At 53.1% G+C, this 18,042-nt stretch overlaps 2 protein-coding genes and 1 long non-coding RNA gene across 3 annotated transcripts; 2 read left to right on the top strand and 1 right to left on the bottom strand.

The window, feature by feature from the left end:
* The first annotated feature begins 3,239 nt into the window (after positions 1 to 3,239).
* Positions 3,240 to 10,726, top strand: LOC139250556 (uncharacterized). The gene is made up of 2 exons (XR_011591329.1): positions 3,240 to 3,463; positions 9,545 to 10,726. It is a non-coding gene; the product is annotated as an uncharacterized lncRNA (long non-coding RNA).
* On the top strand, positions 5,678 to 8,432 carry LOC139250559 (formin-2-like). The gene is made up of 3 exons (XM_070872950.1): positions 5,678 to 5,774; positions 6,259 to 7,028; positions 7,181 to 8,432. Exons 1-3 carry the CDS (start codon positions 5,678 to 5,680, stop codon positions 7,325 to 7,327), a joined length of 1,014 nt encoding a protein of 337 aa, XP_070729051.1. The 3' UTR covers positions 7,328 to 8,432.
* A 308-nt stretch (positions 10,727 to 11,034) lies between the features above and the next one.
* On the bottom strand, positions 11,035 to 17,154 carry LOC139250553 (transmembrane emp24 domain-containing protein 1-like). Its single transcript, XM_070872942.1, has 4 exons — positions 16,930 to 17,154; positions 15,745 to 15,842; positions 14,344 to 14,512; positions 11,035 to 11,976 (listed from the first exon to the last, which is right to left on the bottom strand). Exons 1-4 carry the CDS (start codon positions 17,152 to 17,154, stop codon positions 11,758 to 11,760), a joined length of 711 nt encoding a protein of 236 aa, XP_070729043.1. The 3' UTR covers positions 11,035 to 11,757.
* Between the last annotated feature and the right edge of the window lie 888 nt (positions 17,155 to 18,042).

Raw genomic sequence — 18,042 nt, 5'->3', positions numbered from 1 at the left:
TATCCCCCCCCTCTCTCTCTCTCCCCTGTCCCCCCCCTCTCTCTCTCTCTCTCTTTCTCTCTCCCCAGTCCCCTCGCTCTCTCTCTCTCTCTCTCCCCCCAGTCCTCTCTCTCTCTCTCTCTCTCTCTCTCTCTCCCTCCCCCCTATCTCTCTCCCCCTATCCCCCCTCTCTCTCTCTCCCCTGTCCCCCCCCTCTCTCTCTCTCTCTCTCTCTCTCTCTCTTCCCAGTCCCCCTCCTCCCTCTCTCTCTCTCTCTCTCTCTCTCTCTCTCCCCAGTCCCCCTCCTCCCTCTCTCTCTCTCTCTCTCTCTCTCTCTCCCTCCCCAGTCCACACACCCTTCCTCTCTCTCTCTCTCTCTCTCTCCCCAGTCCCCCCCCCTCTCTCTCCTCTCTCTCTCTCTCTCTCTCTCTCCCCCCCCAGTCCTCTCTCTCTCTCTCTCTCTCTCTCTCTCTCTCTCTCTCCCTCCCCCCTATCTCTCTCCCTATCCCCCCCTCTCTCTCTCCCCCCCCCCTCTCTCTCTCTCTCTCTCTCTCTCTCTCTCTCCCAGGTCCCCCTCCTCCCTCCCTCTCTCTCTCTCTCTCTCTCTCTCTCTCTCTCTCTCTCCCTCCCCAGTCCACACACCCTTCCTCTCTCTCTCTCTCTCTCTCTCTCTCTCCCCAGTCCCCCCCCTCTCTCTCCTCTCTCTCTCTCTCTCTCTCTCTCTCTCTCTCTCTCCCAGTCCACACCCCCTCTCCTCTCTCTCTCTCTCTCTCTCTCTCTCTCTCTCTCTCTCTCTCCTCTCCAGGTTCTAGACCCCCAATAATCAAACTCTCAGTAATAGATATATTTTATTAACAGCATCACAAACGTCAAATCCATGCTTAGTGTATCTAGGGGCAGTCTGCTCGGAAGATTTAATGTGGCTGTATTCATCTGTTAATCATACATCATTATAATAGTTGTACCACAAAAATCCAGCCTTGGTTATAATTACACTGGAGTGGCGCTATGGCTTTACTGTGTCTGGTGTAACGATCTTGGCGATGTGCTGTGTGTGAAGGAATCTGGCCATGAGTGACCATGGGAGGTCAGTTCACGCAACCTGTTAATTTGTCATGTCCGATTTTTGCTTTGCCTGGGGCCCTAACAACCTCTTTCCAGAGTCAGAATCTCATAGACATTATTCAAGTGATGTTAATTAAAGGTACACATTGAGACATGATGTTTATTATTAATGGATGAATACTCCCACATTCGATCCTACAAACCAGACTGCCTTCGGAGCTGCTAATGCCGGCAACCTAATGGATAACCTCCATTAGAAGCAAACTGTATTAAAACCATCGATCGTGTTAGAAGCTCACACAATCCACTGGATGTCAGGCCGATGTTCCACCTCATCTGACGCAGTGCAGAGTTCATCCTGTTGGATTTCACCATCTCCTGCCCACTCTCTCCACCTTCCCTCCAATCCACACATCACTTTCAGCCACTGGCTCAGCAGATCTTTCACACTTGCTTCTGATACCCCTCATTTATTCCCCGTGTCTCCCGGTCCCACTGCTCCCCGTGCCTCCCGGTCCCACTGCTCCCCGTGCCTCCCGGTCCCACTGCTCCCCGTGCCTCCCGGTCCCACTGCTCCCCGTGCCTCCCGGTCCCACTGCTCCCCGTGCCTCCCGGTCCCACTGCTCCCCGTGCCTCCCGGTCCCACTGCTCCCCGTGCCTCCCGGTCCCACTGCTCCCCGTGCCTCCCGGTCCCACTGCTCCCCGTGCCTCCCGGTCCCACTGCTCCCCGTGCCTCCCGGTCCCACTGCTCCCCGTGCCTCCCGGTCCCACTGCTCCCCGTGCCTCCCGGTCCCACTGCTCCCCGTGCCTCCCGGTCCCACTGCTCCCCGTGCCTCCCGGTCCCACTGCTCCCCGTGCCTCCCGGTCCCACTGCTCCCCGTGCCTCCCGGTCCCACTGCTCCCCGTGCCTCCCGGTCCCACTGCTCCCCGTGCCTCCCGGTCCCACTGCTCCCCGTGCCTCCCGGTCCCACTGCTCCCCGTGCCTCCCGGTCCCACTGCTCCCCGTGCCTCCCGGTCCCACTGCTCCCCGTGCCTCCCGGTCCCACTGCTCCCCGTGCCTCCCGGTCCCACTGCTCCCCGTGCCTCCCGGTCCCACTGCTCCCCGTGCCTCCCGGTCCCACTGCTCCCCGTGCCTCCCGGTCCCACTGCTCCCCGTGCCTCCCGGTCCCACTGCTCCCCGTGCCTCCCGGTCCCACTGCTCCCCGTGCCTCCCGGTCCCACTGCTCCCCGTGCCTCCCGGTCCCACTGCTCCCCGTGCCTCCCGGTCCCACTGCTCCCCGTGCCTCCCGGTCCCACTGCTCCCCGTGCCTCCCGGTCCCACTGCTCCCCGTGCCTCCCGGTCCCACTGCTCCCCGTGCCTCCCGGTCCCACTGCTCCCCGTGCCTCCCGGTCCCACTGCTCCCCGTGCCTCCCGGTCCCACTGCTCCCCGTGCCTCCCGGTCCCACTGCTCCCCGTGCCTCCCGGTCCCACTGCTCCCCGTGCCTCCCGGTCCCACTGCTCCCCGTGCCTCCCGGTCCCACTGCTCCCCGTGCCTCCCGGTCCCACTGCTCCCCGTGCCTCCCGGTCCCACTGCTCCCCGTGCCTCCCGGTCCCACTGCTCCCCGTGCCTCCCGGTCCCACTGCTCCCCGTGCCTCCCGGTCCCACTGCTCCCCGTGCCTCCCGGTCCCACTGCTCCCCGTGCCTCCCGGTCCCACTGCTCCCCGTGCCTCCCGGTCCCACTACTCCCCGGTCCCACTACTCCCCGTGCCTCCCAGCCCAGGGCTGCAAGTTTGAATGCACATGATGCACCGAGGCCTGGGTTTTCACTGCCAGACCTGCCTTGACTAGCTGCAACACAATCACAGGTTCCTCCCTGCCTCTGACCTATTCCCGCCTGTGTGAGGAACTCGTGACTGCCTCCAGGGTCGAGGCTATTGCTCAGCTGACCCCTGACCTAAATCGCTCAGCTTTGACCAATCACGCTCTGCCTCCAGTGGATTGCAGGCCGGGGGGGGGGGGGGAGGGTTAGTTGATGATGGATGGAGTCTGGGATGTGGGAGGACTACACAATGGACAGGAGGCTGGGTCGAGGGGCTGGGGGTGTGATGTGCGGAGCCGGGGGGGGGGGCGGCGCTCTGTGTATTTGCTGTAACATTGAGCTTTAGTTGAAAGGTTGGATTGTAACCGCGGTTTCTGCTTTGTTCCTCCCACAGTCCGACGCCTCAGCGCAGACCCCACTCTGCCGTGGGCCCACCTGGCAGACCGCCTGGGGTCCGGGGACCCACCCCGGGCCCTCCGTTAATACCAACACCTGTGGGGCTGTTTGGAGCTCCTCCCATCCCCTCCAGGCCTATTGCCACTAACGATGCCTTCGGTCCACCACCTCAGATACCTTCCAGACCGGCTCGAATCCCACCTGGCCCTCCCGGGCTGCCCAGGTATGGCTGAACACTCCAACTGCACCCTGCGGGGGGTGGGGGGGGGATGCGCACGTGAGGTGCTGATGGGGTGCGAGGGTCGAGGGGGTTTGTAGAGGTGAAGGGGTGCAGGGTGTGAGAGGGCTTGAATCCTGTTGGGCCGAGAGCAGTTTCAGTGCGGCTGATTCCCGGCCCAGTGCTTGGAGCATTGTACCGTTCTAATTTGTGGTCCCCGTGGTTTAATTCTTGCTGGTTTATTTACTACACCCTCGCCCTCTTATACTGAAAGCTAGGCTTGGTTTCACCATTTTGATTTCCCTCCGGCACTGGGGACAGTGTGTGTGTGTTGCCCGGGTGTTGGGTGAACCGTTATGGGGAAGATGCAGTCTGGGCATTTTCTGTGTGCAGAATGTTTCACGTCAGTGAGGGAAGTTTGTAGGGCGATATTTCAGTGTTTTGTTTGTGCTTTTCTCTGTAATGTGGAATTTTCACACATCCTTTGTCTCACTGCAGCCTTCGCCCATCATTCAACCCAGCTTGACACATGACCCCCCCCCGACCCTGGGGCTGTGACCCCCGCCTTAACTGGAGACGCTCCTTGGTCCAACTGTTTAACCCTGAGGCTCACTGAACGCTGTGAAAAATGAACACGTGGTTAGAGGGGGAAATAACTCAGCCGGGTGTCTGTGTCACTGGGTATCTGTCAGGCTCCCCTGTGATGCCCGCTCTGGTGAAGCGTGCCACTAACACTCACTGTCTAGGGTTCCCCACACACTGGACTGTTAATACATGGAAAAACAACCATTTTGGTGATGCGTCTCTCCTCTGGGTGGTGGTGGGGATGAGGAGAGTGCCAGATATTCTGAAACGGGGGCGAGGGAGTGATGCACCTCTGACAACTTGCAGCTCCACTCCCGACGGATGGTGTAAGCTGTGGTCTTATCCTTATTCAGTTCCATTTCTCCCAAGTCCTTTTGTGTAAATTCTGGAATGCTGTGATGGGAGGGAGGGTAGAGAGGAGATGCCACTGTTGTTGAATTGAACCCTGACTTGCTCCTGTTTCTTTCCCCATTATATTGACCCCCGTTTTGTTTTGTCTCTCCCAGCAGAAGACCGCCCGCTGCTCCGAACCGGCCCACAATTATCCGGACAGCCGAGCATTCCCTGCTGGATTAAACAGTGGGAATTATCCTGTGAAGCATTTTATTGTAGACTATAGTCGGTGATTCGCCCTTCCGTGTTCTCACGCATTTAACCTGCTGAGGGGCAGCAGTGGTGGGAAGGGCAGGACCCAGTGGGCTGCTTTACCCAAGCGTTATCCGCACCTCTCTGCTTTTCACACTCGCTGGGAGCACCAAGATGTTCTTAACTGAACTTTATTTAAACAAGGGTTTACTTTTTGGATTTTTGTTCCCACCCCCAACACCAGACCCTTGGAGACAGTTCCTCTCGCTCATTGGCCCTGCACTTGTCTATGTCCTTTTCAATCCATTGGGATCATTGTATCCAGCGACTGTAAATGAAGGAATTATAATCTGGGGATCTTGTCCTATCTCCGGGAATCTAATTACGTTATAACCTCCTCCCACAGCCCAATGAGGTATCCCGTGGCCCCACCCGCAGTTCACCAATGGTGCAAGTAATCGGAGCTGTGAATGACGGTGTCTGAACGAGTTCTGCTCCCTCACCTCCTGCGGCCTTTAATACACTGGGGAGGGACAGGGTACGGAGAGGAGCTGGGAGAGGCCTCGGGCTGTTACACTGCAGTTAAGTCAGGAGGCTCGGAATGTGAAAGAGGAATTAGTCGAATAAGGGAGTGCAGCAGGGTTAATTGGAGAGAAATACTGGACAGTGAGCTCTGGTGGGTATTGGAGTGGGTGCGGGTACAAGTCCAGACTGGGGTGGTCTATGAGGGATGGACCTCTAGCTGGGAGACGAGGCCTGGTTGGGAGATAATATTGGGGAGGTGGTGATCGGGAGTGAGATACTGTGAGCCATGCACTGACTGCACTGAGGTTTATTTTGTGACTGATGGGTTCTTTGCATGAACTTGAAGAATTGGATTGTGAACTCCAGTGACCAGGACGCTCTCCCCCCGGGCCAGTGACCAGAACGCTCTCCCCCCAGGCCAGTGACCAGGGCGCTCTCTTTCTCTCTTTCCCCCCCCCCCCCCCCCCCCCCCCGGGCCAGTGACTGCAGGATCTACGGTTGAGGAATGTGGATGAGTTTGGGATCATGTTGCAACAGGCTGAGCCCGGCCAGTGGCTGTCCCGTCTCAAGGTCTCCGCCTGTGTCCTGGTGGCCTCTTGCCCACACACGTGTCTGTCTACTGGTGGGTGTTTATCGTTTATTCACTGCTGAATTTTGCACTTGTTCTGACCCGTGCCTGGCAGTCAGGGGTCAGCTCCAGCCTTAACACTCAACTGTCTCCATTTGTTAAACATTGCTGAGTGGCTGTGATCGAAGGTTTATTGTTCTCTCTGTCCCAGCAACTCTTGTCGGGATGTTTCTGGGTGTTTGAGTTTCTGCAGCTCTTCCCCAAGCTCCGTTCACCTGATCTGTCACACACGCCACCAGATATCAGCGGCAGAGTGACCCGGAACTGTGCAGCTCTGAGGCTGCGTCTGTGGGGAGCTATTGTGTTCCTTTGCTTGTTAACTGGCCTCTGTGCATCACACACACTCTGTCAAGTGTGGTCCACTTAGCTGCTTGTTTTTGTTGGGTTCAGCGATCTGTCTCAACCAATAACTCCTGGCACTCACCCACAGCCCAGACCATTCTCAAATATTCAGCAGCTCCCAGGTAATGGAGTGAAGTAAATGTGGTTGGATATGCTGCAACACTCTCTTCCCCCCCGCCCCTTCCCCCACCTTGTACTGGGGTACCACCCCCTTCCTCCGCCTTGTACTGGGGTACCACCCCCCTCCCCCGCCTTGTACTGGGGTACCACTCCCCCTCCCCCGCCTTGTACTGGGGTACCACGCCCCCTCCCCCGCCTTGTACTGGGGTACCACCCCCTTCCCCCGCCTTGTACTGGGGTACCACCCCCTTCCCCCGCCTTGTACTGGGGTACCCCGCCCCTTCCCCCGCCTTGTACTGGGGTACCCCGCCCCTTCCCCCGCCTTGTACTGGGGTACCCCCTTCCCCCGCCTTGTACTGGGGTACCACCCCCCTTCCCCCGCCTTGTACTGGGGTACCACTCCCTTCCCCCGCCTTGTACTGGGGTACCACTCCCTTCCCCCGCCTTGTACTGGGGTACCACCCCTTCCCCCGCCTTGTACTGGGGTACCACCCCCTTCCCCCGCCTTGTACTGGGGTACCACGCCCTTCCCCCGCCTTGTACTGGGGTACCACCCCCTTCCCCCGCCTTGTACTGGGGTACCACCCCCTTCCCCCGCCTTGTACTGGGGTACCACGCCCCCTCCCCCGCCTTGTACTGGGGTACCACCCCCTTCCCCCGCCTTGTACTGGGGTACCACCCCCTTCCTCCGCCTTGTACTGGGGTACCACGCCCCTTCCCCCACCTTGTACTGGGGTACCACCCCCTTCCCCCGCCTTGTACTGGGGTACCACCCCCTTCCCCCGCCTTGTACTGGGGTACCACGCCCCTTCCCCCGCCTTGTACTGGGGTACCCCGCCCCTTCCCCCGCCTTGTACTGGGGTACCACGCCCCTTCCCCCGCCTTGTACTGGGGTACCCCCTTCCCCCGCCTTGTACTGGGGTACCCCCTTCCCCCGCCCTGTACTGGGGTACCCCGCCCCGTACTGGGGTACCACGCCCCTCCCCCACCCCGTACTGGGGTACCCCCCCTACCAGGGTGCACCTCTGCAAACGGGAATAAAAAGAGAACCTGCTGGAAATGCACAAATGAGTAACTGGCAATGAGACGGCCTCACTCGGTGTGACGGGTTAAACGCACTGTCTCCGATACTAATTCACCTGTTGTATTCCCAACACTTTGCGTATTGTCCCAGTTTTCCAGCACTGTTACGGAGCCTGAATCTGCTTCCTGATGTAAATAGCCTGTTCATTTTTTTATAATGTATGCTGCCATGTGGGCCCAGGTTATTGGGGGCAGGGGGGGTTCCTGTGGGCTGCGTGCCTCTGCCTGCCATTGGACTAAACTCCTCACCCAGACTGACCCGGGCATTAACACCTCTCCAATCTGCAGCTGTCACTGGGTGAGGGCAGGCTTGCTGTAGGAGTTAGAATACAGTTTATTTAGATGGGAAAAATCAGGAACAGTTTAAGAATAATAAGGGACTCCTGTCGCAAGCACTCAATTCTCTCTTCTCGGGAGCCCCCCCTCCCACATCCATCCCAGCCAAAGTCCAGGATAAAGTTATCCGAAGCAGAATTGGCCAGAGAAGCAAATGGAACAGCATTTGAGAGAGCATTTTCTGTACAACTGGGTGCGAGTGGGTTAACTGCAATGTTCACCCAGTCCTGCTCTAGAAACCATTCTCAAACACCCTAATATTTGTGTCTTACTGTCCTACTGTTGGTGGAACCAGTTTTATATAAAATATATATATTAGTTATTGAATCAGAACTAATTTCTCCAATTTTGAGGGGGAGAATCTACTGGAGGCACTTGGGTCTAATCCTTGATGCTTTATCACTATTGCAATAAAGAATAACTTGTGTGTTGTGGGGCAATGTCTGGGAGATTCGCTCAAAACACCTGCAAGTTTTTGTGGTAATACAAATTGCAGAAACTGATCACGGATTCTGAAGATCTTTCTATAAACTACAGTTTCTCAAGAAAATAACTGAATTAATTAACGGTGTTTTACAATTTAGTGACTGAAACCTTTTCCAATGATTATTTCATCAAATGTCCTGTTCCAGTCGGGGCTCTGCTCCAATTAACAGATACCTGAATATTCTCACTCCTGGTGTGTGATTCTATTGACTGTTAACTGATTTGAAATGAAGTGCCTGCATTCTGTACGGTAATGAGCTGAAATAAAGGGATCGACAATAGAAAGGAGCCTTTCTCTTGTGTCTTTGTTATCTGTTTCCCTCTGTTTTCTGACTCTGGGAGAGAGGAGATGCAGCTTTGCTTCAAACGGACGGGGAGAGGAGGAGGAGGAGGAGGAGGAGGAGGAGGGGAGGGAGGGAGGGAGGGAGGGAGGAGGAGGAGGAGGAGGAGGAGGGGAGGGAGGGAGGGAGGGAGGAGGAGGAGGAGGGGGGAGGAGGAGGAGGGGGAGGGAGGAGGAGGAGGAGGGGGGGAGAGGAGGGGGAGGGGGGAGGGGAGAGTCGGAGGGGAGCGGAGGAGGAGGAGGGGGTGACGTGCTCAACAGGAAGTTGGGGATAAGCTCTCAGGTGCTATCACTAACATTCTGAGGGGGTTGGGAGCGTTTTTCAAGCCAGGTGAGGTCCTGGGACGTTGGGGCTGTCCTGCACTTTGCTTTCTCCAATCACCTCAGTTGGAATTTACAGAATGCAGACCGTGAACAGTTTGGCTCATTGTGGGGGCGGTGGTAGTTTAAGATCTTGTTATATTTTACAGTGACACTACACAGCTGTCGATGCCCATCATAGAATTTTACACCAAAGTCCATTCAGCCCATTGTGCCTGTTTTGGCTCTTTGGTTGTGCTATGTAAATATTCTCATCTCCCTCTGGTTCTTTCGCCAATTATCTTGAATCTGTGTCCTCTAGTTACCAACCCTCCTGCCAGTAGAAAGTTTTTCCTCAATCCTGAACACAAGTTACTGAGACATGACCCGTTGTCACTGAAGCTGGGCTGTGGGGAACACGAGTCTTCAGCTGGGATGAGAATATCTGATCACACTTTATAGGATGTGTGTTGCTGAAGCAAACAGACCTGTGTCCATGTGTTACACAAACAGGTCAGTGTACGGGTCACACTGCACTGATTTGAATGTTTGACATAACCATTGTAGGTGAGACAGCAGATATTTATATCCCTGTATGTGCTGAGCATTGGTACGGAAACAGCTTCTGCTTCATCAACTTGAGTGAGGCCCCAGTTCCCAGGTAAGTGTCTGGAGGGAACAGATGTTTTCTTGATCAGACTGCTCTCCAAATTTCTTCACCTCTTCATGTTAACGTTATCTTTTCTCTTGTGTCTAGGCGCCCGCCTCCAGCTGTGCCTTCAAGACCCGGCTACTGAATGTGCCTCACTGTTTTCTACCTGTTTTGGCAGACTATCTGTAATTACAGTTGCATGCCCAGGTGCTGCTCCCTACACTTAATGCTTCAGTAACAAACCCCCTGGGCACATTTTGCTACTCGATCCTCCTGTCCTTGCCTCGTTTAAAGATTGATGTCGGGTTACGCAGGATTTTTGAAAGCTGCGATTTTAATGGACCAGAACGTGGTCGGTTTGTCTACGATATTTATTGATCAATCAGCGTGGGATCTGATATTTATTTTGTACTTGTGACTGATTTTTCTACATGGAGGCTGATTTAATGGTTTGGCACTTTTAATGCTGATAGTCACAGAGGTTAATTCTTAGGCCAGAAATATTTCAAAATAACATTCAGCTAAATTGGTTTTAATGAGTGTGGGAAAGATGAAGACAAAATATAAATCTCCTGGTGTTCTGCATTTTATGTAGATTTTTGGGAGAACTTTGTGGGGAAAATGGCCTGATGTTTTAAGTACCACTTGCATGTTGGAGAAGTGGAGGCAGTAGGGGAGGGTTACTGGCCGGGAAACAATATATTCAGCAGGCAGGCGAGTTGATGGGGTTTATTGTGAGGGTGCAGGAATTGTACCTGTGACCAGCGATACTCAAACCGGGCTTGCATTTCCTGTAATGTGGCCAGGTATTTGTTAAAAATTCCATTAATGCAGCATTCCTGTTGGAAATCACGAGCAGGAATTGTGAAAGCATTCTACACGATCTTTACAAATCCTGTAGTATTGAGACACACATCATGTACAGTCAGGCAAGCAGTTCACTGGGTAATAAGTACTAAGATTACAAACCAGTTGTGTAACTGGCTCCACACCTGTGAATGACTTCAACTGCCTCTGCCCAGGTTCAGCTCTTGCTATGAATGTTGAAGATGGGCAAGTTGTGAGCCCATCCTCACAATGTCTACATGTACTTTGCACTGTGGTGACTGGGGCCAGTTGCTCTAGCTGGGCTGTGTGATAGTCCCATACAAGGCAGTAATTTACTGCTGAGAGACGGGGCTGTGTCCTCCGCAATAGAAAGCAGTGTTTTCATTTGCTGCCACTCTACCTTCTGTATATTTTTGCTTATTATAAATTACCTTGGGAATAAAATGATTTTGTACAGAATGGCCTGTGGGGAAGGCTGGTGTATTCCTGGATTGATGTTTAAGGTGAAATATTTCAAAACCCCCATACTAACCTGGGTCTGACTGTTCATATTGTCTCTCTCTTCATTCTTCCGACCAAAGTGCATCACTTCACAATTTGTGTTAAATTCCATCAGCCACTATCATCTACATTTCCAAGTTTTGTTGTCTGCAAATTATACCTTGTACACAAGGTCCAGGTCATTAATATAACATAATCCCATCACCTGGGCTCTGTGTTCAGTTCTATCACCGCTGTGAGGGAAATCAGTAACTACACAAGGTCTCTACTAGGTTAAAGCACTTTTAATAGAAAAGCTGCTATTTGCATAAAATAGATTTTGCAGTTTGAAAGGATACATCAATTACCACCCCACCCCTCTGATTGTGATGAAGGCCATTTGCAGCTCAACTGCCCAATCGGACATCACCGTGAAGTGACCAGGAACATTGCAGCACCGATCACTGCATGGTCACAGTCCTAGCCCACTGCGACATTTTAATTGCATCTACTTCTGTTTTAAAAACATTTCATCTCTTTCTCCCCACCACCAACGAACCTCCTCTCTCTTGGGAGGAAGGCAAGGGGCTTGGTGGCACCAGCTATCTGTGTAGGGATGTTCAGGTAACACCAAGTGCTGGCAATCGTGGCACATCTCTGCAACCTGCCAAACAGGTGATACTTTGCAGACTGTACCCTCCCATCTCAGACTTCCATAAATAAATAATTTAATTTACATTACTTTTTATAAAATCAGCTGAACTGCCTGTTAAATGTTTCTCTGAACCTCAAACGATGACTTGACTTTTCCCCAGTTTATTAATAAACAAGCAGATATTGACTGAGTACATATTTAACATTCAGCGGGTATTCTGTGAAAGTCACCATCAGCTTCTCCCAATGCCCCAACTAAACCAAAAATCAGCCATGCCCCACACCTAGTAAAAGGACCTGCATCTACTCAGCCACACCGTCCATGCCTCTGCTTCAATTGTCATTTTCTTCAAAAATTAAGTTTGGACTTTCCTGCGGTCATCAAAGAGACTTTTCAACATGTAGACCTGGATAAACGACACGATCAGCATCACCCCCAGATTGACTGCTGACCAAATATTGACCCGGCTCAAGTTGTCCTCTTGCAGATTGCGATCCCGTGCTTCGAAGGCTCGGAGGATGGACTGGATCTGTGCACTCTTCCCCAGCTTGCTGTTCATATTCCCAATCGACTCCTGAAAGATGAGGGATCAACAGTGAGCGAGAGAGAGAAGGTAACTTTAGTCAGCATGCCATCCCCTCCTCTCACTAATGGTGAGCACTGTCAGTGATGAGAGGTTAGTAAATTGGTACCAGGTGAAATGGGAGGAGAAAACATGTACAGGAAGTAATGAGCAGAAGGTTCAGACAGACATAGAAAATAGGTGCAGGAGGCCGCCATTCGGCCCTTCAATGAGTTCATGGCTGAACATGCAACTTCAGTACCCCATTCCTGCTTTCTCGCCATCCCCCGAGTAGTAAGGACTACATCTAACTCCTTTTTGAATATATTTAATGAACTGGCCTCAATAACTTTCTGTGGTAGAGAATTCCACAGGTTCACCACTCTCGGTGAAGAAATTCCTCCTCATCTCGGTCCTAAATGGCTTACCCCTTATCCTTAGACTGTGTCCCCTGGTTCTGGACTTCCCCAACATTGGAAACATTCTTCCTGCATCTAGCCTGTCTAAACCCGTCAGAATTTTAAATGTTTGAGATTCCCTCTCATTCTTCTGAACTCCAGTGAATACAAGCCCATTTGATCCAGTCTTTCTTGATAGGTCAGTCCCACCATCCTGGGAATCAGTCTAGTGAACCTTCGCTGCACTCCCTCAATAGCAAGAATGTCCTTCAAGTTAAGAGACCAAAACTGTACACAATACTCCAGGTGTGGCCTTACCAAGGCCCTGTACAACTGTAGCAACACCTCCCTGCCCCTGTACTCAAATCCCCTCGCTATGAAGGCCAACATGCCATTTGCTTTAACCGCCTGCTGTACCTGCATGCCAACCTTCAATGACTGATGTACCATGACACCCAGGTCTCGTTGCACCTCCCCTTTTCCTAATCTGTCACCATTCAGATAATAGTCTGTCTCTCTGTTTTTAACCACCAAAGTGGATAACCTCACATTTATCCACATGATACTTCATCTGCCATACATTTGCCCACTCGCCTAACCTATCCAAGTCACTCTGCAGCCTCATAACATCCTCCTCACAGCTCACACTGCCACCCAATTTACTGTCATCCACAAATGTGGAGATACTACATTTAATCCCCTTGTCTAAATCATTAATGTACAGTGTAAACAGCTGGGGCCCCAGCACAGAACCTTGCGGTACCCCACTAGTCACTGCCTGCCATTCTGAAAAGTACCCATTTACTCCTACTCTTTGCTTCCTGTCTGACAACCAGTTCTCAGCACACTACCCCCAATCTCGTGTGGGACCTTGTCGAAAGCCTTCTGAAAGTCCAGATATACCACATCAACTGGTTCTTCCTTGTCCACTCTACTGGAAACATCCTCAGAAGATTTGTCAAGCATGATTTCCCTTTCACAAATCCATGCTGACTTGGACCTATCATGTCACCTCTTTCCAAATGCGCTGCTATGACATCCTTAACAATTGATTCCATCATTTTACCCACGACTGATGTCAGGCTGACCGGTCTATAATTCCCTGTTTTCTCTCTCCCTTTTTTTAAAAAAAAGTGGGGTTACATTGGCTACCCTCCACTCCATAGGAACTGATCCAGAGTCAATGGAATGTTGGAAAAGTGAGGGGCAAGTTGATAAAACTAACAGCAAATAGGTTTTATAACTAGCATACCAACAGCCAAGAGAATGCTAAACCTAGACATCATTGGGTTAGGCTGCAGAATATTGTATGCCATTTACTACTGGAAGGATGTCAAAGCCAAGGAGAAGTTGCAGAGGAGATTCACAGATAATACCAGCATATAAGAGGCTTTAGTTACGAGGAGATCTGATCGAGGGGTTTAGTCAGTAAAGGGGGAACCCTATCTCCACTAGTCCAGTAAGTTGGTAAACTTAGATGTAGGGACCTGTTGAGAGAATGTTTCCCCCCCCCCCCACTGGGTTGTTAGGACATTGAATGCTCTGCAAGAAAACAAAGAATAGTAGATAAATATTTGAAGAGAAAAATTGATGACTATGAGGAAAGGGCAGGGGAGTGGGACAAAGTGGTTACTCTACCAATGAGCCGGTCAGGCACAATGGACGCATGGCTTCTGTGCTGAAAGATTTTAAATTTTTGTGATGTCAAAGCTGTGGAGCTCCCTCAGTCTGCCCTTCCTGCTACAATTTACAGGCTTGTACACCCCAAAGCACTATCTCATCATGGTCATCTTCTCTCAGTCCCAACAAAAGTTCTGGAGCCCCTCTCCTGCTCATTCCTCCCAGGAGTGTGCAGGGGACATGTGTCACAGTCCATTCCACTCTGGCAGCACCTGGTTAGTGTGTCAGAGCATCAGACAGTGAGGGTAAATGCTGCTGATGGCCCACATTGGCTGGATTCTGACAAGCTTTGCTAGCTCACCTTGATATCATCAATTTTAATATCCAGTAGTTCCTCCGGTTCCACGATCTCCGACCAATCTTCCTGGGCATCATCAAAAATCACCTCAAAGAAGATAAGTTTCTCAGAAATGGTGCTGAAGGAATTGTCAAAGCAGATTTTATAATCACCAATAATGGTGTTCTCAATCCTGCAGACAGACAGGGAAAATGTGTCATTAATGGAGCTCTCATTGACTTGCTGTGTCACAATAACCAGCTGTGGATTCACTGGTCACCAAGCAGCGTGTTTAAAACAAATCTAAACTGTGATCCAAGCGAACAAACAACTTGCATTTATATAGCGCCTTTAATGTAGTAAAATATCACGAGGCGCTTCACAGGAGTGTTACCAGGCAAAAATTTGACAACCACATGAGATATTGGGACAGGTGACCAAAAGCTTGGACAAAGGTAGGTTTTAAGGAGGAGAAAGAGGTTAAGGGAGGGAATTCCAAAGCTTGGGGCCTGGACAGCTGAAGGCATAGCCACCAATAGTGGACGATTAATATCAGGAGATGCACAAGAGACCAGAATTGGAGTAGTGCCGATATCAGTGTTGTAGGTTGGAATAGGTTACAGAGATAGGGATTTGAACACAAGGATGAGAATTTTAAAGTTGAGGCATTGCCAGACCAGGAGCCAGTGTCAGTCAGCGAGCACAGAACCCCTGGAAATGGCAGAGTCAGTTTTGTGGGCTGGATTTAAACTGACCTTCTAGACATTATTAAATTTGAATAATGACAGATTATTTCAATTCATAATCCACTTGTTTCTGTGACATTCATACTGAGACCCAATGAGGCGGTCTCCAATCAACATGTTATATGAGCACCAAGGAAGCTGTCTAGTGAGAGGCAACCAGATGAATTCTGAAGAACAAACCCCATCAGTTTCTGGACTGGAAAAAACAGGTAATAGAGGTGGTTACAAGCATTTTACTGCATGTAACCCTCAGGGACCAGAATCTGCAGCCAGGGAAGCCTGGACCATTAAGGGTCCTGGCTGCAGTAGGAGTCTGGGATGCTGCTAAGTTGTGGAATAGAGGAGGGTCCCATGTGTGATCCCAGTCTGTTGAGTTCACTGACCTCGATCAGGTGGAGCTTCAATTGACCTCAGTATGCTCGAATTAGGAAAGGGAAATTCAGACAGGGCTTGATTATGGAGAGTGTTTGCAAACTGGGTGCTGGGTGAGGAAAGGAGTGGGCTCCGCTGCGATGCCCTGCAGTCAAATAGCCTGCCAACACAATGAAGGCTCAGACATGAAGAATGGCCATTCAGGGTAACAGAGAGCTGGGGAACCGTACCCCAGAATCAGGAGAGATCAGAGACAAAGCCGATGGGCGGAAAGCGATTTGGAGCCATGCCCGGTGGTTAAACTCACGCATGGACACCGTCAGAGCGCCGGGACTCCGCGATCAGGATTTCATTATTTGGACTGAAGACGGTGAAATCGACATCTATCCCGGCGCCTCCAATAACCTGCGGGAAAAGCACAAGCCGGGCTCAGACACAGCCCACAACCCAACCACCCTCAACCCAACCACCCTCAACCCAACCACCCTCAACCCAACCCACCCTCAACCCAACCCACCCTCAACCCAACCACCCTCAGCACAAGCCAGACACAGCCCACAACCCACCCTCAGCCCAAGCCGGGCTCAGACACAGCCCACAACCCACCCTCAACCCAACCCACCCTCAACCCAACCCACCCTCAACCCAACCCACCCTCAACCCAACCCACCCTCAACCCAACCCACCCTCAGCACAAGCCGGGCTCAGACACAGCCCACAACCCACCCACCCTCAACCCAACCCACCCTCAACCCAACCCACCCTCAACCCAACCACCCTCAACCCAACCACCCTCAGCACAAGCCAGACACAGCCCACAACCCACCCTCAGCCCAAGCCGGGCTCAGACACAGCCCACAACCCACCCTCAACCCAACCCACCCTCAACCCACCCACCCTCAGCACAAGCTGGGCTCAGACACAGCCCACAACCCAACCACCCTCAACCCAACCACCCTCAGCACAAGCCAGACACAGCCCACAACCCACCCTCAGCCCAAGCCGGGCTCAGACACAGCCCACAACCCACCCTCAACCCAACCCACCCTCAGCACAAGCCAGACACAGCCCACAACCCACCCTCAACCCAACCCAACCTCAACCCACCCACCCTCAGCACAAGCCGGGCGCAGCTCGGAGCCCCAGCCACATGGCTCTAGTAAAGCTCTTTAAACTGCCTGGACAAGGCGGAATCGGGGCCGGAATTAACAAATGTCAGTTCCAGCTGAGGCACAGTCGGAGCGGCCAGAGTTTAACCCGGAGCCCGGGGCCCGGGGCTCTCAGCCGGACCAGGGAGGGGAGAAGCCGCCGGTATTCGGGCTCCGGGGGCCTGGGGCCGGAGACACTGGGACCCCATGTTCAGTACTCGAGTCCCGGGCCCGGGTACCCCGGCCCCCGGCCCCACCTGGTACTCCAGCTCCCCGGCCCCCGGCCCCCGGCCCCACCTGGTACTCCAGCTCCCCGGCCCGCGGCCCCCGGCCCCCGGCCCCACCTGGTACTCCAGCTCCATGCTGGTGTTGTGGCCGGCGCTCTGGTAGAAACATTCCTCTCTGCCCGGCGGCAGAACGAACGTGAACTCCGAGTCCGAGGGCTGGGTGAAGGACTCGGCCGCAGCGGAGCAGATCAGCAGAAGGAGCGGCCCCCAGGCCCCGCTCCCCGGCCCCCAGGCCCCGATCCCCGGCCCCCAGGTGCTCCAGGCCCCGATCCCCCACTCCATCTCCCGGCCTCAAACTTTCCAAAAACTTTTCACTTCCGCACAACTTGCGGCGCCGCTGATTGGACAGTGTGGCTGCCAATCAGAGAGTGCGCAGCTCCGCCATTGGTGGACAGTGAGTATCCAATCAGAACCAAGCACATGCCGGGGCACTCAAAGACCCAGCTCAGAGCCTGACTGCCAGCCTGGCGACCCTCGATGACCCCGAGACGCAGAGTGCCCACAACACTTGGCCTGCCCGCCAGGCCACCATAACCATTGGCCGAAGAGACGCTCGGTCACTCAACCAGGAAACACCGAGACTGGTTTGACGAGAACGACCGGGAGATCCAGAAGCCAATAAGCCGCAAGCGCAGAGCATTTCTGAACTTAAAGCAACAACCCAACTCGGGAGCAGCAGCTCTACAGGCAGCTGAAGGCCGAGGTCCAACAAAAAACCCGCGACCTAAAGAGTAGATGGTGGTGGAGAAAGCACAGGAGATCCAGCAGCTGGCCGACAGCCGCGATGAGCGAGGATTCTTCACCGCAGTCAAGACCATCTACAGCCCAAACTCTCAAAGCCCCACCCCACTGCTGGCCAAGAATGGGGAGACACTTATCAACGACACCGAGGCAGTCAGTGCCTGCTGGAAGGAGCACTTCAAAGATCTCCTTAATTGAGACTCTGCCTTTGACACGAGTGTCCTCGACTCCATCCCACAGCATGCTACCCACCACCATCTCAGCAAAACCCCAGCCCTGCACGAGGTAGAAAAGGCCATCCGTCAGCTCAAGAACAACAAGGCATCAGGAGCAGATGGAATCCCCGCTGAGGCATTAAAGTATGGCTGACAGGCACTATTGGCATGAATGCATGCCCTAATCTCTCTTATCTGGAAGAAGGAGAGCATG

Source organism: Pristiophorus japonicus, unplaced genomic scaffold (assembly GCF_044704955.1).
Source record: "Pristiophorus japonicus isolate sPriJap1 unplaced genomic scaffold, sPriJap1.hap1 HAP1_SCAFFOLD_389, whole genome shotgun sequence".
In the NCBI taxonomy this organism is placed as follows: Eukaryota; Metazoa; Chordata; class Chondrichthyes; family Pristiophoridae; genus Pristiophorus; species Pristiophorus japonicus.
The sequence above is the reverse complement of the archived record's forward strand: the minus strand, read 5'-3'. Positions and strand labels throughout refer to the sequence as shown.

Bases quoted from the DNA above. Each gene is read 5' to 3' on its own strand.
- LOC139250559 (XM_070872950.1), top strand. From the start codon at position 5,678: ATGTTGCAACAGGCTGAGCCCGGCCAGTGGCTGTCCCGTCTCAAGGTC. The intron at 5,775-6,258 runs GTGGGTGTTTAT...AATGGAGTGAAG, and splicing joins ACACACGTGTCTGTCTACTG to TAAATGTGGTTGGATATGCT. The intron at 7,029-7,180 runs CTTGTACTGGGG...CCCTTCCCCCGC, and splicing joins GTACCACCCCCTTCCCCCGC to CCTGTACTGGGGTACCCCGC.
- LOC139250553 (XM_070872942.1), bottom strand. From the start codon at position 17,154: ATGGAGTGGGGGATCGGGGCCTGGAGCACCTGGGGGCCGGGGATCGGG. The intron at 15,843-16,929 runs GTGGGGCCGGGG...CTTTTCCCGCAG, and splicing joins GCATGGAGCTGGAGTACCAG to GTTATTGGAGGCGCCGGGAT. The intron at 14,513-15,744 runs GTGAGTTTAACC...GTCTGTCTGCAG, and splicing joins CGCTCTGACGGTGTCCATGC to GATTGAGAACACCATTATTG.